Raw genomic sequence first — 24,179 nt, 5'->3', positions numbered from 1 at the left:
TATTTATTTTTTTAGAGTCTTTGTATGGGAGATCGGTGCTGATGTACTCACGGGTTGCGTTGAGGTGAAGCTGACTTTCAATGTCATACTGAACGTCTGACTATCTGCTATGGAGAAGGCCATGTCTTGTTCGATCTCCTTCTGTGCATGCTCTTCCCCGAAAATATCAGGAGTACCTTCGACGCCATCTCTTACCGATGCGCTCTTCGGTCCTGAGAGTCTTTCTGGATCGAAAAGGCCAACACAGTTTTCTTCTATATGGTCCAGGGACAAGCATAAGTTACAATCAGATGTTGGTCAGTGTGTGGGAATTTCGAACAGCATTGAGGGCAAAACCTAAATGGAGTCCGTTCCATCAGCCCGGCATATCCAGACACCACGTGGAGGAGTAGGACTGAGACGGGCTCTGGCACCCCAAAGGGCAGTAAGCCGACCCCCCAATGTAGAAATTCAAAATGAGTACGTTCGATTGTGAAAATGCGACCGAAATACAATACCGTTGTTGAAAGAAAGATGGAAAAGAAGAGTTCGGAATAGACTGAAGCGAGGAATACCGGAGCAAAAGGAAGACACATCTGAACCCAACGGTGGGGAGAAAACAATCTAACAAAGGACTCAAGACCCATGCGCAGTATCACCAAGAAGAGGAGTCACTCGATCTCGTGACTCGAAAAGATTCTTTGAACAAAAACATCTTGCAACACTCCAAACCCAACACAGACTTATGCAAATCACATGTATCTACAGGGACACATGCCAGGGAACATCGTGATATATACTCTTTAAAAAAAATATTAGCCTTATTTAAAAAAAGAAAATTAGTTACTTACCTGTAACTGCAGTTCTCCAGTATTGGTATCTTTCATAGATTCACATGCTTGAATCATCCCCGTCGTCGAGGTGGGAGCCTCACGGTAAACTTAAATACATAAAGCAGTAAGTCAGTAAAAGTAAAACCAGTAGGCCTCATAGGGTATTTTACAGTCTATCCATTTTGTTTTATGAAAAGACCCAAACTTCCGTATCAACCAATCAGGATTCAGCCCCTCCCAAACACTCCCAACAGAGGCTGAATTCCTTCAGATTTTCTAGTAGGAGTGTGAAGTTTAATATCTGAATAATAGGGGAGCCTCTGAGGGGAGGAGGGTGGGTCGCATGCGAATCTATGAAAGATACCAATACTGGAGAACTGCAGTTACAGGTAAGTAACTAATTTTCTTCTCCAGTATTGGATCTTTCATAGATTCACATGCTTGAATCAGAATAACGAGCAGTAATGTCTTCTTAATTAGTGAATTACATTGACTGTAATTTTATCGTAATTTTATAAGTGATGTGAGTCACATTAGTTCAGCTTTATACATCCACGTATATATATATATATATATATATATATATATATATATATATATATATATATATATATATATATATATATATATATATATATGTATATCCATAGATATCTCAATAGAAGGGCAACAGAAAAGCTGCGTGGCAGAAAGTTTTGACACAATCTGTTTTGTTATTGTTTTGAGGTCTAGGACATGTTAACACAATATAACCAAGCGAATAATCTGAAGCACATCATTAGAGTAAAACACACTGTGATATAAAATTAGATATTAACTGGACTAAGAACCAATATCGAACATACCTTGAGTGTGGTGGTGGGATGTGTAAGAGGCTCACCTTAACGAAATAGATGCCTCTGCACTGCCTGTCCCACTGCTGTATCGACGTTGTTAGTTTCCTCGAGACAGTAATGCCTCGTAAATGTATGTTGGCTGGACCATGTTGCTGCTCTACAGATGCTATGTAGTGGTACACCTGCAAAGAATGCAGCCGAAGTGGCTACCGATCTTGTAGAGTGGGCTCTCACCTTGGTGTGGAGCGGTTTTCCTGCTTTTGAATGGCAGAATTGAATTGCCAGGCCAATCCATCTTGTAACAGTCTGTTTGGACACCGCGTGCCCCTTTCTTGTTCCGCCAAACGCTATAAATAATTGATCAGACTGGCGGATGGCTTGAGTTTTCTGCAGATAACATTTTAAACATATTTTAATATCCAGGGAATGTAATGTCTTTTCGGCTACTGTTTGCGGATTAGGAAAAAAGGTTTTTAGGATGACTGGTTCATTCAAGTGAAACGTTGAGGGAACTTTCGGGATGAATTTAGGATTTGTTCGCAGGATCACACCTGAGTTTGTGAATTGGAGGAAAGGCTGTTTGACAGTGAAAGCCTGAATGTCGCTGACTCTTTTGGCTGAAGTAAGAGCTAGCAGTAACGCTGTTTTCCATGAAATTAATTTTAGATCAGCTTTGTGGGTCGGCTCAAAAGGAGCTTTCATGAGCTGCATCAACACAACATTCAGGGACCATAATGGCAGAGGTTTTCTAACTGGCGGGAAGACCCGAAAAAGGCCCTTCATGAATTGCTTGACAATTCTTGTGGAACATAATGACTCTGTGTGGTGATCTGCGGTATCTGGAGATTGCTGCCAGATGTACCCGAATGGAGGAATATGCAAGTCCTGATTTTGCCAGGAGCAGGAGATATGGAAGTACCTGTTCTGGAGGAGAGGACAAAGGATGTATATCTTCTGCTGCACACCATATACAAAAACGTTTCTATTTAAGTTTATAGGTTTTGTTGGTAGTGTCAGCTCTAGCTTTTGCCAAGATGTCTCTACACTCCGGGGAAATGTTGAGATTCAAGTATTCATTGTATTCAGGAGCCAAGCTGACAAATGAAGAGACGACTGATCTGGGTGTCTGACTTGTACCTGGTGCATCGTTAAAAGAGTCGGACTCTGTCTGAGTCGTAGATGTGGCCGTTCGGAGAGCATGAGGAGCTCCGTGTACCAGACTTGTCTGGGCCATCTGGGAGCTATGAGTAGAAGGTGACACCCCTCTGACTTCAGTTTGTTGATGACTCTCGGGATGAGTGGGATCGGAGGAAAAGCGTAGGCATAAACTCCGGATCATCTCATCGAAAACGCATTCCCCCACGAACCTTTTTGGGGAAGCCAACTTGCGTAGAACTGGCATTTCTTGTTCTCGAGAGTGGCAAATAGGTCTAGGTTCGGTTTGCCCCATAATAGAAAAAGGCTGTTGAGTTTTTTGGTCTAGCTCCCACTCGTGATAAGGAATCACTGTCCTGCTCAGGGTGTCTGCTAGAACATTGGTTTGTCCTGGCACATGCTCCGCTTTGAGTGAAATATTGTGCTTGATGGCCCATGTCCAGATTTGCTGTGCTAGCTGGGAGAGTTGTAGGGATCTCGTGCCTCCTTGCTTGTTTAGATAAAACATGCTGGTTGTGTTGTCTGTCCTGATTAAGACGCTTGAATTTTGTATCTTTGGCAAGAAAGCTTTTAGAGCTAAGTGTATTGCCTTGAGTTCTAGATAATTGATGTGGACCTGACCCTCTTTCGCATTCCAGGTTCCGCTGATTTGCAGGTCCTGGCAGTGTGCACCCCATCCTTCGAGAGAGGCATCCGTTGTTACTATGTAACCTGGTGTTTGAAGAAGGAATGACAGTCCGTTTGACAAATTGGTTAGAGTCGCCCACCACCTCATGGTGTTCTTCATTAGAGGCGTTATGCGAATCTGGTCTTCGAAGGAACCGTTGATCTGGGTCCATTGTGTGTCCAATTGCTCTTGCAGGGGTTGCATATGGAGCCTGCAATCTGGGACTAGCGGAATGCATGATGATGATATCCCGAGCAATGATTTGTAGATGCGGACTGAAACTAACTTTTTTCTGGAGAGCCTGTCTGCCAAGGAAGTTAACTTTTGTTTCCTCTCGTGAGATGGGTACGCTTTGTTGCGGACTGTCTAGTATTGCTCCCAAGAAACTTAATACCTGTTTGGGGTGGAGCTGAGATTTCTGGTAGTTGACTACAAACCCCAGGCTGTGTAACAATTGAAGGCAATACGAGATATGACTTGTTACTTGCGACTTTGAGGGTGCCTTTATAAGCCAGTCGTCCAGGTAAGGGAAGACCTGGATACCTGACTGGCGGAGATGTGCTGCCACCGGAGCCAACATTTTTGTGAAGATTCTGGGGGCTGATTTGAGACCGAATGGGAGAACCCGGAATTGGAGGTGCATACTTCTCACTCTGAACCTTAGGAATTTGCGATGGTTGCGATATATAGGGATATGAAAATAAGCATCCTGGAGGTCTAGGGATGCCATCAGATCTCCAGCATTTAACAGACGCAGGACCTCTTGCAGTGTTACCATCCTGAACAATTGTTTCTTTAGAAAGTTGTTTAGTGCTCTCAAGTCCAGGATGGGGCACCAGTCTCCTGAGGGTTTCTTTACAAGGAAAAAACAGGAGTAGAATCCTCTGTTCTTTTGAGATAAAGGGACTGGTTCTATCGCTGCTTTTCTCAGCATCACTTTTACTTCCTTGAGGAGTTGGTTCATCCTCGGAGGCGGTGGGCCCGATGGAGGAACAATTGGTGGTGTTTGTGTGAATTCCAGAGTATGACCTCTGGCCACTACATCGAGTACCCATCTGTCCGATGTTATAGCCTTCCATTGGGGGAAATAGGAAGTGATGCGACCTCCGACCCTCGATGTAGGTGGGTGGGGAAGCGTTGAGATGACCGGCGGGTCATTGTTTTCTGCCCGTATCTCTTCCTCGGGCAGCTCCTCTTCCTCTAGCTGGATGTTTGTAAGCTGCGGCCGGTGGTAATCTATAATGCTGCTGTTGCTGGTGGTACTGATGTCGTGATCCTGTGGAGGAAGACTGATATTGGGATCTGTATTGTTGGTATCCACCTCGAAAGGAGTAATTTCTTCTACCCCTTGCTCCACGAAAAGGTTGTTTTTTATATTGCAGGGTACCTAGGGATTTTGCCGTATCGGTATCCGTTTTGATAGCCTGCAACATGTCGACATGTTTACCAAACAAACTTTCTCCGTCAAAAGGCATGTCGAGAACACGACTCTGGACTTCCGGTCTGAATGAAGTAGCATTAAGCCATCCTTGCCTGCGCAGGACTGCTGCGCCAGCTAATTGTCTGAAGCCCGTGAGAGAAATGTCTATTGCACTGTCTATAATCTCCGCAGAGACCCTTTCTCCTTCCTGCAAGACCTTTTTTGCTTCCACCTTGACGTCTTCTGGCAGTAGATCTAAAAAGGCAGACAAGTCTGCCCACATCTGGCGATCGTACCTTCCCAGGATGGCGAGGGAGTTAGCCGCCTTAACTGTGACCGCTGCAACAGAGGAGAATTTCTTGCCGATATTGTCTAATCTCCTCCCTTCCTTCCTTGTCTGGGGGAGACGCTATAGGTGCAGAGGGGTTTTTGGAACGTCGCTGAGCCGCCTGTGATATAACAGAATCAGGTTTTGGTTGTGAGACTAGACAGGCCGGAGAATCATCTGGGGCCTTGTACTTTTTCTCCAGTCTTGGCATTTGTGAAGGCACTGTTGCCGGATTTTTCATTGCCTTCAAACCCTCCTGCCATAAGAAATCTACAATGGGTATAGCTCTTACCGATCTCTTTGGTGGCTCTTTGAAGTCGTACAAAAAACATTCGGTTTCATGAGAAACAATTGCAAGGCCAAAACGTTTTGCCGCTCTCTCTATTAAATTATGGAAACCTCCTATGTCCTCCGGAGGAGAATCTACCGGACCTGCTGGCGGTGGAGATGGTGTGGGGACGAGATAATCATCTCATTCACTAGCCGCCGAATCTCTAAGCTCACCCTCTTCCCTTTCGTCGTCTGACGAGGGGTGAGCTTCCTGAGTTTGGCTAGTTACAGGTATGCTAGCCTGTGGTGTTTCCGAAAGATTAGTAGCCTGAGTTTGCCGAGGTGTCTGGTAGCTCTCAGGTCTAGGAGGCGTGGAGTGAGTTGATGGTGGAAACCTTTTATAGTAGTCATTCAACATATATTGTAGATCTGCTACTAGTGTGCTAGGCATAGCGAGGGGCGATGGTTGTTCTGCCTAGGGATAGGATGTTGAGGCATAACTAGGCTGGTAATTCTGATCCTCCTCATCATCAAACTCTTGGCATTTGACATTGAGTAGGGACGGGCTACTAGCTGCCCCAAACATTCCAATGTTTTGAGAGTATGCATCATCATCTAAAAGATGTTGTGGTGGGTATGGCAACACTTTACTTGGTGAGGTATGCATTGGCAGAATATTAGACGCCTTGTCCCCCATGTTAATAAGTGAAAGGGGTAAGAACCTGGTGGAGTCGTCCTGATGATATGAGGAATGGTGCGGCGAAGTATCCAGGTAGGTGGATGGCTTAAACACTGTTAGTGCTGTGGACGATATGATCGACGACGGTTCCCTCGTCAACGGTTTCCTCGTTGACGGTTCTGTCATTGACGGCGTCTTCGCTGACGGGTCCTTTGTCGAAGGGTCCTTCGTCGATGGTCCCTTTATAGACGACGGTTGTTTCATATCTTCTGTAGGTGCCGTCGTCGGCAGTGCCTTTTTAAACTTCATTGAGAGGTGCTTCATAGATGGGAGTGCCCTGGTCGATTGGTGAACCCAGGAGGCCTCTGCCGTGGACGATGTGGTTGCCGACGAAGCTTTCTTAAAACATTTTGCAGTAATTATCGTCGACGACGTCATAATCATCGGCGAGACCGGTGTTGTGAACGTCGACGACACTGTAGTAGATGTTACCGTCGTCGACGCAGTGGTCGTCGACGGTTGTTTTTTCGCTGAAGAGACTTTTTCTGGCTCTTTTTGGGGTGACAGAGACAGGGATGCCTTTTTTGAGGTGCTTTTTCGATGCAAAGGCGTAGTAGGTTCTGAATGAACCTTTTTTGGCAAATGTTTCAATGTCTCTGAGTGGGAAACATCCTTTTTTGCCTCAGTAGAGACTTGTTTTGTCTTTTTGGGCACCTTCCTTGGTGGTTCATCAGACCCTCTACTTCTCTCACCTGTTCTTTTCTGAGGGCGAGAAGCCTGTGATGACGCTTCGCTGTCGTCTGAGGAAGGATGTTCTATGGCTTTCTGTTTTTGCAGCCATAAGAGAAGTCTACCCTCACGGTCCTTGAGTGTTTTTTGACTAAAGGTGCGACAGATTTTGCAGTCTCTCACCTTGTGGTCTGGATGGAGGCAGTAGATACACTTCTTGTGAGGGTCATCAACATGCAGTCTCTTCTTCCCACAATTGTCACAGTCTCTGAACAGACCCTTCTTTGTCTTTTCAGACATGGTAAAGCTGTGGAGCTAGTTTCCTGAGAGAAAACAATCTTCAGTCAGAAATAAGGAAAAAACTGAGCAGAGCTCAGGGAGACTCCCTTCACACGACGTGCGGTAGAAAATCTGAGGGAATTCAGCCTCTGTTGGGAGTGTTTGGGAGGGGCTGAATCCTGATTGGTTGATACGGAAGTTTGGGTCTTTTCATAAAACAAAGTGGATAGACTGTAAAATACCCTATGAGGCCTACTGGTTTTACTTTTACTGACTTACTGCTTTATGTATTTAAGTTTACCGTGAGGCTCCCACCTCGACGACGGGGGTGAATCTATGAAAGATCCAATACTGGAGAAAAAAAGTTCTCATTACATGCTCTTAATGTATACTCACAAACTGTTTATAAAAATGAATGCTACCCAAATACATATATGTACTCATTCATCATACTCACCCCATTAGTGAGCAATGCAAATCTTTAAAAGAAGTGAGCGATTATTATGTGTGAGATAGTACTGTAAAAAATAAACAGTGCCTTTACATGCAAGTGGTGAACACTACCACTAGACAATATGGCCACTTAACCATTTTGGGATAAATTTGAGCTTCCTGGTTTAGAATGTGGGTCATCTCTTCTGTAGTCACACTCTAGTTGTATTGTGAATAACCGACATTTAAATAAAACTATAACATAAAAACTCCATTGACAGAACAATGTTAAATGATATTTGTCTGGGCATTCAGATCATGGTTAGTGTAACAAAATATTCTGAGGAGAAGGAATCCGATATATGAGCTGGTGAAAAAAAAAACACTTTTGTCGCAATAGACAAACACAAAAGACATACAGATTGCACAAATTATTATTCGGAGCCATTGAAGCACTCTTATAATAGAACCCCCAAAATTTCTGGGGCTATGTATTATGCACCCAGGAAATTAGCTAGATGAATACATTGAAAAAAGGGGGACGGCACAAGATAATTGTTTGGTTAGAGAAGTGTTATAAATCTCAAGCCCTACCACAGGTATTCTTTAAATCAGAGTTGTGTCCACTAAACATCACGGAACAATACTTGATGTCCCGAAACAACAGATCCACCTTCGTCCTCCATATACAAGCTCACTGTTGATGTTCATCAAGTTCAATGATATCTGTTCAATAACCGTCTATTAAAAGTAATAATCAGAGTGGTCTTTTTCAAGAAAATGTCTCATTTTTGGGGTTGTCTTTTTGCACATCACAGTGCTCCTGTGATCATTAATTCTAGTCTTTGCTTTGCAAGTAGTCGTAGCCCACAGGGGTTTGTCGTCATGTAGAATACGTTGATTCACATTTTGGCCAGAGATTAGCTACGAGGCACTGCAAGAAGCACTAAGGGGGTTTCTAGAGTGGATAACATGCTTGGGTGGTGGGCTCTTGGCATTAAGCTTTTGGTATTTTTATGTGCGCCTTCATTTTAATCTAGTAATTTAAAACTATCTGGAATAAGGACAGGGAAAACGGGAACTATTACACTCCATGCTTTTGCATAGTAGGGCACACCCTTCCATAAATATCCATGACCACCCAAATAATCCCACAAAATATAACACGCACCCTAGGGATCAATGTCCATTTCTCAGAGCCTGCCACAAGCGAGCATAAACATGTTTGTTTCTCTGACCCAGAAGATACTAGGACATTCTGATTTTGTGTACTTATCTGTAATTGATGTCCTTTTCTAGCTATGACTGAAGAAACAATACATTCAGGTTGTCAGGTGCTTAAAGCTTTTCACACTATAATGAATTTTAAACCCAACCATCTCTTACAGTAAGCCTTAACAGCTTTTCCTTACTTCAGAGAGGTTTGTACTTCAAGGGAGTAAGTGACCATTTTCAAGGGGATGCAGCTCTACCAGCTATTGCCCAGTAACCTCTCACTGCCGCAGGGCCTCCAAGAAAAGGACTCCTTTTGGGCTCGGGCATCACATCTTCCAATGAGACTGTGCCACAATGTAGGAGTACTTAGGCTCTTCACTCACCAGTATTGCTCTTGTTTGTACCAAAAATATGAGAATATAATCCCATCTTAATACTGAACATTCAGGACACTGAAGGTAGGTTCTGGATCAAGCCTCTCCTCTGTGTATGGTAAAAGAGCTACTTTCCTCATAGCAAGGATGACCTCTGGACGTAATGCATGATTACGCTTTGGACATTGTTGGTTCAGTCAAAGCCCAGTGCTGTGTCCATTGCTCCGTAGTTTTTAGCCTTGGCATCTTAAGAGGTTAGAAACAGTATGGAGGCTTAAGTTCCCCAATGGTTTACTTCATTCTGTTAACATCAGAAGAAACTTGGTAACTTGCTCAGGAATAGTCCTTTCTACACAAATGGGTGCATCTCCAAATGTCTGTTGAAATAACCTGTTTTGGGCACAGAGGGCTTCTTTCTACTGTAATGACTGTAGCCAGAGAAGAAATACAGATGATATAGGGTGCTTTCTCATAATTCATTTTGGCACAAAACACTTCACAGAGACATTGTTGAGACAAAAAGGATGAAAATGTAGAAAGGCTAATATGATGAAAACATCCAAAAGCAAACCTTTACTGATACAAATGAACTGTGGACTAGACTTTTAGCCAAAAGGAACACTGGATGAACTCATTGTTCACGGATTCTACTCAGTACAGAGGAAAGGTGAACCGGTCAAACTACCTAAGGTATGTCCTTCGGGGATACAAAGTCACCCAAAGGAATCCAATAGCATGGTGCAATTTCTTTGCCTCTTATTTTAGAAAAAGAATCCTAGCAAATGTCCAAACCCTGACTCAGACGTTTATCAATTGCAATGTTTAATTGGATGTTAGAAGAAAGGAAAGCTATTGCTTGTACAAAGTCCTGTGGGTTCCCAACAGTAGGGTGGGGGGGAGACACTAGTCATACATTCAGTGAAGACTCCCAAGATGGATATATGTTAGTTTATCCTTTATATTTTAAGGACTAGGCTCCAGGGTCTACCAACTAGGCAAGACAGCATTTCAAATCTTCAAATTAGTGAGATTCCATGACTGGGAAAACTTCACCTGGTTTCAATCTACAACTGACTACACCAACATTTCAGGCTATTTATTGTGACACAATACACACCACTGTGAATGATGTTTTCCAACTATATATTTCAAACTTTTCCAACTGTGTATTTCCAAAATATATGAACAAAAGAATACAATTTATCAAGGTAAGTATTTTATTATCAAAATTATTACATCTCTTCTGAAAGATCAAATGTTACAGCACTGTGTAAAAACCACACTTGAGTTGATAAGCAGCAGCCTCCCCTTTCGGAAAGCCACTGCGTGGGCCTCCGGCGCCTTTTCCCATTTGCTCCAAACTTGTGAAGTGGGATAATTCTAGGTCCGAGCTGCAGTAGGTAAGTAGTCCCTCAGTGTATGCTCAAGAGAAAGGGGAAGGTGCAGCTCCTAAGCTCAAGGTGCCTGGCCTTTACACACATTTTATACAGTATAGAGGGAAACCCAAAACAAGGGGACATGATTCCATTCCTAACACTCTCACAGTCGTACAGTTTTAGAAAAATGTGATTTCTGTTTCAGTATTTTAAAAATATCTCCCTTAGGTCAAACAAACACCTGATTTAAATTTTGAAATAAAGATAACTTCTGTAACAGTCACGAAAAAAATGACGACTGTGCATTAAAGTTGTGAAGAGAGAAAGCTATAGGTACAGAGAGGAGGGAGGGAGGGACTCCATTGTCTGTTTGACAAGATAATGGAAAGTCACTGCAGCACCATGGATTATAACGTTTGTATATTAGCTAACCTACAATGGTTATAACTGAATATAAAAGTAGATAAATAAAAAGAACTAATGCCAGGTATTACAGTAAACAAGTGATAGAAATAAGCTGGCAGCCATATGGAATTTACCAGACTGACCTTGGCCTGAGCCCGTCCCAGGGCCGATACTTGGAGGTATCGATATGATATGAAGAGCAGCCGAAACGACACTAGCGCTGCCCTCCACATCCAGACCTTGGCAGCATGCTTTGCCCCCAAGGTCGGACTCACTAATTAGGAATCCACACCCCACTGCCACCCACTAGGTTCCACGTCATGTGCATGCAGTCAACTTCTTTGCGTATTCTGCATCTGACCATCCCAACCACAGCAGTCAGACGTCGTTGCATTGCATAGACTTGCGACCCGACCGTCCTGCATATGTGCAGGTATAGTTCTTACCACCAGCCACAGCACTCGCTTACAGGAACAACAAGGAATATTCATTCATATTACCTTTTACACCAGATATCACCTGACCAAGAAAACAGTGAATGTAGAGTGCCCACACAAACGCACGCGCTGCTCGTGACTATGCGATACTCCTAGGCAGTCAGCGGATGGGGGTAGTTCAGGCCGTTCGAGTAAACAAGCCCGTCTGTCCACAAATGGAATGATCTTCTACGGATTAACCAACCCTCACCCCGAAAAACACGGTTATAACCCGATGCTACAAATATAGGTGCTCTTACGCCCTCCCTGTCACATCCCCCCTCCCCGTTACGTTTTTATTGATTTTTACTTGTTTTGATATAAAACTTTCCTTACTGCACAAGTGACTACAGGAGGTTCTGGTGGTGAGAGAATGTCCACAAAAGCAAACAATTCTCCTTTGACTTACAATCTTTCCCATGATTCAGATTTCTAAGTTGTCCATTTCACTGTGAGCCCTGGATTCTTTTCAAGTCTCTGCTTTTTACAATGTCCACCAACGTCAGAGGACAACAGTGCCTGCAACCTGCCAGCTCGGGCCTTGGCTCCCCAGTCCAGCGTAAAGTGCCCTGTGTGAAACGCTAGAGCAGGGGAATGTCTGGAGGCAGCAGGTGTAGGCTGAGGCTTGGTGTTGACTGGCTGTTGCCTCACTTCATTCCTAGGACAGTCCAGTCTGAGTTTTTACACCTGAACTTTGAAGGTGCTGCAATCTGTACTGGTGAACTCCTGCCCCACGCTGCGTATAGTGCTGTGAATTGCTAACCGTCGATACCCTGGAGGAGTAGAGCGAGGGCTGCCCAGTAGTCCGTGTGTCTGGCTGGCTGGACCTGCACACCTGTGAAGCGGATGAGGTGCTGGGGGGTGAGGCAGAATCCAAGAGGGAAGCGTCCGCACTTGTATGATGCTCGGGGCTTGCGGCACTGCCAGATCGGCTATGAAGCGAGGTTCTTCTTGGGATAGTGCTCGTGCTGTTGCTGCCAGGAGGCTGCTGGTTGTTGTAATACCCAGAGTTCACTGCACATGGAGCGGAGGAGGAGGAGGAGCAGGAGTCTGTACAGCTGGAGTGGGCGGGGCTGGAATCACAAGGAGGAGGGACAGAAGATTCCGAAGGTCCATGTCCCGCCCTTTGCACAGAGGTTCGGTAGCTGTAACTGGGGGATGGAGCTGTGAGTCCTCTGTACGGAGAAGCATTCTGCTGAAGGACATTCAGGGATTCCGGCTGCGGACTGTCACACTGCAGAAGCTAAAATGAATTAAAAAAAAAAGTGTCAAATACTTCCTTTCATTGTATTATATTCATGTGCAATACATAGGTTTAAAAACTGCACAACACCTAAAACTACACTCAAACCCCTTTTATAGGGTTCTTTTGTTCTCGGCCAATGAAAAGATGAGGTGTACCATGCTAAGTGTTGGTCTCACTCGGCTACAAATAAACTATGTGGATCTATGAAAAATGGCGAACCTGGAGCAATGCATTCTAAGGTAAGCAACATTTCTTCTCAAGCACTATCTCTTTTCAAGAGTTTTAGGCTGAGTAGAAAACAATGGCTGCCTGGGAAAGAGGCAAAATGAAATCTGGATGGAGGACCATCTTCAGCAAGGCCTCTCCCATTCAGTGTTCATCTTTGTGGTCTGTATCCAGGCAGGATGCTGTACAGACGTGCAGCATGTCTTCCAAGCAGCTGCCCTGCAGATCTCCTGAGATGTATAGTATCAGCAATGCCTCTAGTGCATGACCACACAGTCTGATACAAGATACCAGCAGACCATCCATCTGGGTATGCCCTGTTCTTATTAAGAACTATCCCTTGTGGGAAGAACTGTAAGCTACGTAGATAAAACTAGAGACTTCAGGCAGCAGACCAGGTGTAATACCCAAGAACTTTAACATTCAAGGTGAACCAAGTTTTCCCTATTGGGGTTTGTAGGAAGTTGGCTCTGTATGTGCTATTTCAAAGTAAGGAATAGCATGCACAGAGTCCAAGGGTTCCCCTTAGAGGTAAAATAGTGGTAAAAAGAGATAATACTAATGCTCTATTTTGTGGTAGTGTGGTCGAGCAGTAGGCTTATCAAAGGAGTAGTGTTAAGCATTTGTTGTACATACACAGACAATAAATGAGGTACACACACTCAGAGACAAATCCAGCCAATAGGTTTTGTTATAGAAAAATATCTTTTCTTAGTTTATTTTAAGAACCACAGGTTCAAATTTTACATGTAATAGCTCATTTGAAAGGTATTGCAGGTAAGTACTCTAGGAACTTTGAATCATTACTTTAGCATGTATACTTTTCACATAAAACACAATAAGCTGTTTTAAAAGTGGACACTTAGTGCAATTTTCACAGTTCCTGGGGGAGGTAAGTTATTGTTAGTTTTCACAGGTAAGTAAGTCACTTACAGTTTTCAGTTTTTGGTCCAAGGTAGCCCACCGTTGGGGGTTCAGAGCAACCCCAAAGTTATCACACCAGCAGCTCAGGGCCGGTCAGGTGCAAAGGTCAAAGACGTGCCCAAAACACATAGGCTTCAATGGAGAGAAGGGGGTGCCCCGGTTCCAGTCTGCCAGCAGGTAAGTACCCGCGTCTTCGGAGGGCAGACCAGGGGGGTTTTGAAGGGCACCGGGGGGGACACAAGTCAGCACAGAAAGTACACCCTCAGCAGCGCGGGGGCGGCCGGGTGCAGTGTGCAAACACGCGTCGGGTTTTCAATGGAAGTCAATGAGAGATCAAGGGATCTCTTCAGCGTCGCAGGCAGACAAGGGGGGGGCTCCTCGGGGTAGCCACCACCTGGGCAAGGGAGAGGGTCTCCTGGGGGTCACTCCTGCACAGAAGTTCCGTTTCTTTAGGGGCTGGGGGCTGCGGGCGCAGGGTCTTTTCCAGCCGTCGGGAAATGGAGTTCAGACAGTCGCGGTCAGGGGGAGCCTGGGGATTCCCTCTGCAGGCGTCGCTGTGGGGGCTCAGGGGGGACAACTTTGGTTACTCACAGTCGTAGAGTCGCCGGAGGGTCCTCCCCGAGTTGGTTGTTCTCCACCAGTCGAGTCGGGGTCGCCGGGTGCAGTGTCGCAAGTCTCACGCTTCTTGCGGGGAGTTGCAGGGGTCTTTAAATCTGCTCCTTGTAACAAAGTTGCAGTTCTTTTGGAGCAGTGCCGCTGTCCTCTGGAGTTTCTTGTCTTTTTCGAAGCACGGCAGTCCTCGGAGGATTCAGAGGTCGATGGTCCCTTGGAAAGCGTCGCTGGAGCAGGGTTCTTTGGAAGGCAGGAGACAGGCCGGTAAGTCTGGGGCCAAGGCAGTTGGTGTCTTCTGGTCTTCCTCTGCAGGGGTCTTTCAGCTCAGCAGTCCTTCTTCTTGTAGTTGCAGGAATCTCAATTCTTAGGTTCAGGGGAGCCCTTAAATACTAAATTTAAGGGCGTGTTTAGGTCTGGGGGGTTAGTAGCCAATGGCTACTAGCCCTGAGGGTGGGTACACCCTCTTTGTGCCTCCTCCCAAGGGGAGGGGGTCACATCCCTAATCCTATTGGGGGAATCCTCCATCTGCAAGATGGAGGATTTCTAAAAGTTGGAGTCACTTCAGCTCAGGACACCTTAGGGGCTGTCCTGACTGGCCAGTGACGACTCCTTGTTTTTCTCATTATTTTCTCCGGCCTTGCCGCCAAAAGTGGGGGCCGGGGCCAGAGGGGGCGGGCAACTCCACTAGCTGGAGTGTCCTGCGGTGCTGGCACAAAGGGGTGAGCCTTTGAGGCTCACCGCCAGGTGTGAAAGCTCCTGCCTGGGGGAGGTGTTAGCATCTCCACCCAGTGCAGGCTTTGTTACTGGCCTCAGAGTGACAAAGGCACTCTCCCCATGGGGCCAGCAACATGTCTCTAGTGTGGCAGGCTGCTGGAACCAGTCAGCCTACACAGATCAATTGGGTAAAATACAGGGGGTATCTCTAAGATGCCCTCTGTGTGCATTTTTTAATAAATCCAACACTGGCATCAGTGTGGGTTTATTATTCTGAGAAGTTTGATACTAAACTTCCCAGTATTCAGTGTAGCCATTATGGAGCTGTGGAGTTCGTTTTTGACAGACTCCCAGCCCATATACTCTTATGGCTACCCTGCACTTACAATGTCTAAGGTTTTGCTTAGACACTGTAGGGGCATAGTGCTCATGCACATATGCCCTCACCTGTGGGATAGTGCACCCTGCCTTAGGGCTGTAAGGCCTACTAGAGGGGTGACTTAGCTATGCCACAGGCAGTGTGAGGTTGGCATGGCACCCTGAGGGGAGTGCCATGTCGACTTAGTCATTTTCTTCCCACCAGCACACACAAGCTGGCAAGCAGTGTGTCTGTGCTGAGTGAGGGGTCCCTAGGGTGGCATAAGACATGCTGCAGCCCTTAGAGACCTTCCCTGGCATCAGGGCCCTTGGTACCAGGGGTACCAGTTACAAGGGACTTACCTAGGTGCCAGGGTTGTGCCAATTGTGGAAACAATGGCACATTTTAGGTGAAAGAACACTGGTGCTGGGGCCTGGTTAGCAGGGTCCCAGCACACTTCTCAGTCAAGTCAGCATCAGTATCAGGCAAAAAGTGGGGGGTAACTGCAACAGGGAGCCATTTCTTTACAGGGTTTCTACTTTAAGAAATAATCATCAAGTTATCTGGTTAACACAAAAATCTGATGAACCTAGGGATGAAGTTTGGATGCAATGTTTACAACACCTTGCACTCTGTCTTTGTCTGCACGTCACACTCACACATGCTCAACATCCAGGACACAGGTGAGCCTCAAATGCGATATGATCTGCACCAACTGCCTTCCAGAGGCAGCAATCAAGCGCACCCCGGCAAAGCAGGCTTTTCATAGGTCAGACATCGGACAGGCTGGACACTTGCCCTGGGGGAGGAGGGAGGTCTCAGATCTCATCTTGCAATTCATTTCTTAAACTGAATGGAAAGCTACTCTGAGACAGCAGCAAGACATATGGCTACCTCTGCTCCATCGTACCAGCGTCTCCGAACTGAAGCGGCTGCCGCAATCCTCTTACTGTATCCTGGAACGCAGTGGGCTTAGAGCGAAGCAAACATCCGGCTCCCAAACTGTGCATTTATTTCATCTGCCAGTGTGTGCTGAGCATACCTCTCCTAAGAAAGCTTGTGTTTTGTATGCAAGAACTAAACATTGCTATATAGATTTTTTTCTGTGTTTTGAGACCACAGCATGTGTGACGAACAATACATACCCTGCCCTTGCCTGGGAAAGAGAATTCGAAAGTGAAATTCTGACTACACACTGGAAGGCTAAAGAAGCCCTGGCGGGAATTCCTTAATAGATAGAGGGAGGGAAAAGAGAAAGCCTTGGCAAAAGAAAGTTACAAAGCCTCAACTGGACACCTGCCATGGGATGAAGACAGACAGACCTGCCATCTGACTACCAAAAAAAGAACAAAATACTTAATAGACCAAGAGTTTCAAGATATACAAAGAATTAAAAAAAGAAAAAGAAAACCTCAGGTTGGCTGCAGGGCATGATGGGTTGCACTGGTGATTGAATGCAATGACAAGTGGGTACCAGGCCAGACCTGAGCAAGACTTAAGGCCTTGTATTGTGGGGGATGGACACCGAAGGTGGGCACAGAGGTGGCTGCAGGCCTGGCCCTGTTCAACCTCAGCGAAACACCACTGTGGTACACCAAACACTAAGAATGTGCCTGCACCCGGGACTCAATATTTCCACAGCCTCTTCTGCTTAGGCCTTTGGTTTTAAACATGCTTTGCCACTGGCTACATGAAACAAGGCAAAGAGCCACCTTTCGATGTTATGTCCACAATATGCTGTGACTAAACGTCTGTGCTACCGCTCACTCCAGGCTTTAATCTGAACTCTCCCTCAGATGCAAGTGGATCTGCCTCCTTACGTACTTAACACTGTCTCGGTTGCCTCATACCTGGTAATTGTATCTGGAAGGGCTGTACACCGCTGGTCCTTTGGTGATGTCGGAACCGTGCACATCTAACATGTCGCCCTCCCCAGCATCTGAAATTTAAGAAGAGCACACTGATTAGACCAAAGATTATGTAACTGGCTTGTTTGTAACAACTGAACAAGTTACTTACCTACGGAAACCTTCTGGTGCATATTCAACTAACTACATATTTCTCACCTCGAGCATCCCCTTGCACCAAGGCTGGATGCAGAATTCTTCCTACCGATGGCTCCTGGACAACAGCAGGTGGCATAGTCAGGCTCTGCAGCAACACCCCCTCTTCCCCTCCCCCCTCCCCAACCAATGACAGTGCAGGTCTTTGTGGCAGCTCCCCTGCACAGTTTATCTTGAACTCCTCTATGTCCTCAGGCAACAGAGTGGAGTCAACTTTGATTTAGAATGACAGTTCACGTAACCAAGCGGGGAGGGAGGGAGGGCTGTGAGGAATCTGCAGTTCCTACAGAAACAGCAGTACTGTAGGTAAGTAACTTGTTCCTCTGATGATTCACCAAGAAGTCATGCAGGACCGAGTGGACAAATGGACTTCTCGGACGACTTTACTGTAGAGATAGGGGCACTTGAACATATGCACAGACTCCAATGCAGCAACTTGGTAACTGCTCAGTATTGGAACAATCCTTTTCAATGGAATCGCAGCAGCTCTGGCTCTTTTGCAATTAACTTTAAGGCCCTGCGTTGGCTGCTCCTTGGCCAGGGCACAAAATGCTTTTTATGCAGCGTCCATTTCTGTACAGTCCTTTGATACTTGGCACCAGCACAGTCTATGACAAGCTGGTTGCAGACTCAGTACTTCTTTGAGCGCTTAAAGTAAAAGCTGTGAGCTCTCTGGGTTCAGCCAATGAAGCCTCCCCTCCTTCGAGGAACACGGTGCGCAGAAAAAGTCAACGAGGGTAAAAGGACTGGCCCCAGCACAAGTCTGTGGCGCTAAATTATCAGGGAAGATGGTGATTGCACTGACGGCACCTGCAGCTCACTGAGAACACGCAGAAGTGAGAGCACGAGAAACACCTTTGACACTTAGCAGGGGCAGACAACCGCTGTGTGCAAGCGCTTAAAAGGCATGCACATCACGAACGCAAGGACCAGGTTAAGGTCCCCCTGAAGCACGAACGCAAGGACCAAGTTAAGGTCCCCCTGAAGCATAATGAAAGGGGTAGAACTAAGCATGTCCTTTTAAAAAGCATGTCACAAAGAGCGATTTGAATAATGAAGACCGCTCAGGTACAGGAAGACAGTCTTCAGTGATGGTACCCACGACAAAACCATGGTAGGACAGAGTTCCTACAAACAAGAACACAGCACGTAACTTAGCTTGTAGAAGATCAGCTTGAGAACCACAAACTCTGCCTAATGACCACAATACAAGGATTTGTTAGGTTGAGCAGATAACTGAAGCTGCTCAGCTGACGACAATCTCCATGCTTGGAGGTGTACGTTGTGGCGATCTGAGTGCAGGACTCTGCCTGTAGCAGAGACATGAGGTATTCTGAATAGCTAGACGGATCTGTAGGCGAATGTTCAGGTTCAACTCAGAGCCTGGTCTTTACTGATCGTTAGAACCCATAGCAGGAGAGGTGGGGGTGAGAAGGCGTACAGAAGGCTTGCGCCCCACTGCAGACAGAATAATTCAACCAAACAGCATTCTAGTTGAGACTCCAATGCATAGTAATTTTAACACTGCACGTTCTCAGCAGTAGTGACAAGATCAAATCAAGGCATGCCCCATTAGGCAGAAAATGTCTTCAGCAGCCTCTGAATGAAGACTTGTTTAGTGGTCGGCCAGCTGAAATATGCTCGCCTGTCTGTGCATTCAGAGGATCCACCAAATTGAGCTAGAAACACAGAAATTATTCCCTGAATGTCCTGTTCTTGCTGCTGGGGTACAAAAGATATGAAGACCACTATCCAGGATGGCCTCTATAAAGGGAATCCTCTGCAAGAGCATCAGGTGGGACTTAGGCTCGCTGATGGAAACCCCAAGGACAACAGCAGGGGTTACTGCGGCCATCACCTTCGTAAACACCAGAGGGGCTGAAGGGTAGGACAGCAAACTGAAAACACAAACCAAACTTAGAGTCTGTGGGACTGCAGGACAGGCACATGAAAATGTGTCCTGTAAGTCCAATGACACATCCAATTCCACAACCTGAGGCCGTAAAGGAGCAGGGCCAAATTCAACACCTTCAAAGCGTCCTCCCAGAGGAAGGTATTCAGAATATAAACACCTAAACCAGCCTGAGCAATCCATCTTTTTTGGGACTCAAGAAATAGCACGAGTCACACCCCTCACATTTCGCCACCTCTGGGACCTTCTCTATGGCTCCTTTATCCAAAAACAACTGAACTTACTCTTCAAGGATGACTGCAAGAGCTACTGTATTGTGAACGAAAACAGGTAAGAAGTCAAGGGGTGACAGGATGTGAAAGGTTGGCAGTAACCTCTCTGAACGGTCCAATACCCACTACTCATGTGAGTTTATGAAAGCGGGAAGGAAAACGTTCTTCCCTCGCCTAGCTGTGCATGAGCACTGGAGGGGATGAAAGTGGCCTGGCTGCAGTGGGCATGGAGGGAGGCTGCCAACGTCAGTGATGAGCACGACCTTTCCCACGACTGCTGTCCTGAGCCACAAAAGGGCTAAGGTGGCTGCTGCACAGGCTGCGAGGGTGGTCTGCAGCAGCAGGTGAGATTGCAGAAGTATTATCTGAACATTCAGTACTGTTGGTGGACCAGACCATTTGGAGAACCCAAGGACTCTGGAGTAGCATTGCTGTCCTTTTAGCATTCCATAGCAGAATCAACCTTCTCACAAATCAGTCTGGAAAAATCTAAAAAGATGTTAGGGAAGTGTAGGAAGTTGGCTCTGTATGTGCTATTTCAAAGTAAGGAATAGCATGCACAGAGTCCAAGGGTTCCCCTTAGAGGTAAAATAGTGGTAAAAATAGATAATACTAATGCTCTATTTTGTGGTAGTGTGGTCGAGCAGTAGGCTTATCCAAGGAGTAGTGTTAAGCATTTGTTGTACATACACATAGACAATAAATGAGGTACACACACTCAGAGACAAATCCAGCCAATAGGTTTTTATATAGAAAAATATCTTTTCTTAGTTTATTTTAAGAACCACAGGTTCAAATTCTACATGTAATATCTTATTCGAAAGGTATTGCAGGTAAGTACTTTAGGAACTTCAAATCATCAAAATTGCATGTATACTTTTCAAGTTATTCACAAATAGCTGTTTTAAAAGTGGACACTTAGTGCAATTTTCACAGTCCCTAGGGGAGGTAAGTATTTGTTAGGTTAACCAGGTAAGTAAGACACTTACAGGGCTTAGTTCTTGGTCCAAGGTAGCCCACCGTTGGGGGTTCAGAGCAACCCCAAAGTCACCACACCAGCAGCTTGGGGCCGGTCAGGTGCAGAGTTCAAAGTGGTGCCCAAAACACATAGGCTAGAATGGAGAGAAGGGGGTGCCCCGGTTCCGGTCTGCTTGCAGGTAAGTACCCGCGTCTTCGGAGGGCAGACCAGGGGGGTTTTTGTAGGGCACCGGGGGGGACACAAGCCCACACAGAAATTTCACCCTCAGCGGCGCGGGGGCGGCCGGGTGCAGTGTAGAAACAAGCGTCGGGTTCGCAATGTTAGTCTATGAGAGATCTCGGGATCTCTTCAGCGCTGCAGGCAGGCAAGGGGGGGCTTCCTCGGGGAAACCTCCACTTGGGCAAGGGAGAGGGACTCCTGGGGGTCACTTCTCCAGTGAAAGTCCGGTCCTTCAGGTCCTGGGGGCTGCGGGTGCAGGGTCTCTCCCAGGTGTCGGGACCTAGGATTCAAAGAGTCGCGGTCAGGGGAAGCCTCGGGATTCCCTCTGCAGGCGGCGCTGTGGGGGCTCAGGGGGGACAGGTTTTTGTACTCACAGTCTTAGAGTAGTCCTGGGGTCCCTCCTGAGGTGTTGGATCGCCACCAGCCGAGTCGGGGTCGCCGGGTGCAGTGTTGCAAGTCTCACGCTTCTTGCGGGGAGCTTGCAGGGTTCTTTAAAGCTGCTGGAAACAAAGTTGCAGCTTTTCTTGGAGCAGGTCCGCTGTCCTCGGGAGTTTCTTGTCTTTTCGAAGCAGGGGCAGTCCTCAGAGGATGTCGAGGTCGCTGGTCCCTTTGGAAGGCGTCGCTGGAGCAGGATCTTTGGAAGGCAGGAGACAGGCCGGTGAGTTTCTGGAGCCAAGGCAGTTGTCGTCTTCTGGTCTTCCTCTGCAGGGGTTTTCAGCTAGGCAGTCCTTCTTGTAGTTGCAGGAATCTAATTTTCTAGGGTTCAGGGTAGCCCTTAAATACTAAATTTAAGGGCGTGTTTAGGTCTGGGGGGTTAGTAGCCAATGGCTACTAGCCCTGAGGGTGGGTACACCCTCTTTGTGCCTCCTCCCAAGGGGAGGGGGTCACAATCCTAACCCTATTGGGGGAATCCTCCATCTGCAAGATGGAGGATTTCTAAAAGTTAGAGTCACTTCAGCTCAGGACACCTTAGGGGCTGTCCTGACTGGCCAGTGACTCCTCCTTGTTTTTCTCATTATTTTCTCCGGCCTTGCCGCCAAAAGTGGGGCCTGGCCGGAGGGGGCGGGCAACTCCACTAGCTGGAGTGTCCTGCTGGGTTGGCACAAAGGAGGTGAGCCTTTGAGGCTCACCGCCAGGTGTGACAATTCCTGCCTGGGGGAGGTGTTAGCATCTCCACCCAGTGCAGGCTTTGTTACTGGCCTCAGAGTGACAAAGGCACTCTCCCCATGGGGCCAGCAACATGTCTCGGTTTGTGGCAGGCTGCTAAAACTAGTCAGCCTACACAGATAGTCGGTTAAGTTTCAGGGGGCACCTCTAAGGTGCCCTCTGGGGTGTATTTTACAATAAAATGTACACTGGCATCAGTGTGCATTTATTGTGCTGAGAAGTTTGATACCAAACTTCCCAGTTTTCAGTGTAGCCATTATGGTGCTGTGGAGTTCGTGTTTGACAAACTCCCAGACCATATACTCTTATGGCTACCCTGCACTTACAATGTCTAAGGTTTTGTTTAGACACTGTAGGGGTACCATGCTCATGCACTGGTACCCTCACCTATGGTATAGTGCACCCTGCCTTAGGGCTGTAAGGCCTGCTAGAGGGGTGTCTTACCTATACTGCATAGGCAGTGAGAGGCTGGCATGGCACCCTGAGGGGAGTGCCATGTCGACTTACTCGTTTTGTACTCACTAACACACACAAGCTGGCAAGCAGTGTGTCTGTGCTGAGTGAGAGGTCTCCAGGGTGGCATAAGACATGCTGCAGCCCTTAGAGACCTTCCTTGGCATCAGGGCCCTTGGTACTAGAAGTACCAGTTACAAGGGACTTATCTGGATGCCAGGGTCTGCCAATTGTGGATACAAAAGTACAGGTTAGGGAAAGAACACTGGTGCTGGGGCCTGGTTAGCAGGCCTCAGCACACTTTCAATTGTAAACATAGCATCAGCAAAGGCAAAAAGTCAGGGGGCAACCATGCCAAGGAGGCATTTCCTTACACAACCCCCCCCCAAACGAAAGAGGATGAGACTAACCTTTCCCAAGAGAGTCTTCATTTTCTAAGTGGAAGAACCTGGAAAGGCCATCTGCATTGGCATGGGCAGTCCCAGGTCTGTGTTCCACTATAAAGTCCATTCCCTGTAGGGAGATGGACCACCTCAACAGTTTAGGATTTTCACCTTTCATTTGCATCAGCCATTTGAGAGGTCTGTGGTCAGTTTGAACTAGGAAGTGAGTCCCAAAGAGGTATGGTCTCAGCTTCTTCAGGGACCAAACCACAGCAAAGGCCTCCCTCTCAATGGCACTCCAACGCTGCTCCCTGGGGAGTAACCTCCTGCTAATGAAAGCAACAGGCTGGTCAAGGCCATCATCATTTGTTTGGGACAAAACTGCCCCTATCCCATGTTCAGAGGCATCAGTCTGCACAATGAACTGCTTAGAATAATCTGGAGCTTTGAGAACTGGTGCTGAGCACATTGCTTGTTTCAGGGTGTCAAAGGCCTGTTGGCATTCCACAGTCCAGTTCACTTTCTTGGGCATTTTCTTGGAGGTGAGTTCAGTGAGGGCTGTCACAATGGATCCATATCCCTTCACAAACCTCCTGTAATACCCAGTCAAGCCAAGGAATGCCCTGACTTGAGTCTGGGTTTTTGGAGCTACCCAGTCCAGAATAGTCTGGATCTTGGGTTGGAGTGGCTGAACTTGGCCTCCACCTACAAGGTGGCCCAAGTAAACCACAGTTCCCTGCCCTATCTGGCATTTGGATGCCTTGATAGAGAGGCCTGCAGATTGCAGAGCCTTCAAAACCTTCTTCAGGTGGACCAGGTGATCCTGCCAGGTGGAGCTAAAGACAGCAATATCATCAAGATAAGCTGTGCTAAAGGACTCCAAGCCAGCAAGGACTTGATTCACCAACCTTTGGAAGGTGGCAGGGGCATTCTTTAAACCAAAGGGCATAACAGTAAACTGATAATGCCCATCAGGTGTGGAGAATGCTGTTTTCTCTTTTGCTCCAGGTGCCATTTTTATTTGCCAGTACCCTGCTGTCAAGTCAAAGGTACTGAGGAATTTGGCAGCACCTAATTTATCTATGAGCTCATCAGCTCTTGGAATTGGATGAGCATCTGTCTTGGTGACAGAATTGAGCCCTCTGTAGTCCACACAAAACCTCATCTCTTTCTTTCCATCTTTGGTGTGAGGTTTGGGG

At 46.6% G+C, this 24,179-nt stretch overlaps 1 protein-coding gene across 9 annotated transcripts in view; it reads right to left on the bottom strand.

The window, feature by feature from the left end:
- Positions 1-10,392: 10,392 nt before the first annotated feature.
- The window catches only part of SETD5 (SET domain containing 5), a 313,379-nt gene continuing 299,592 nt past the window's right edge, over positions 10,393-24,179 (bottom strand). For 8 of the 9 annotated variants that reach the window (XM_069206129.1, XM_069206133.1, XM_069206132.1 and 5 more), the window contains 2 exons: positions 17,383-17,471; positions 10,396-12,696 (listed from right to left, as the gene is read on the bottom strand). In XM_069206129.1, the coding sequence (XP_069062230.1) occupies positions 12,112-12,696; positions 17,383-17,471 (674 nt within the window). In that variant the 3' untranslated portion in view covers positions 10,396-12,111. Of the gene's footprint in view, positions 12,697-17,382; positions 17,472-24,179 lie in introns of all 9 variants that reach the window. The other variant, XM_069206134.1, reaches the window with a different exon arrangement.

Source organism: Pleurodeles waltl, chromosome 9, assembly GCF_031143425.1.
Source record: "Pleurodeles waltl isolate 20211129_DDA chromosome 9, aPleWal1.hap1.20221129, whole genome shotgun sequence".
In the NCBI taxonomy this organism is placed as follows: Eukaryota; Metazoa; Chordata; class Amphibia; order Caudata; family Salamandridae; genus Pleurodeles; species Pleurodeles waltl.
Note: the sequence above shows the minus strand (reverse complement) of the source record. Positions and strands in the feature narration are given on the sequence as shown.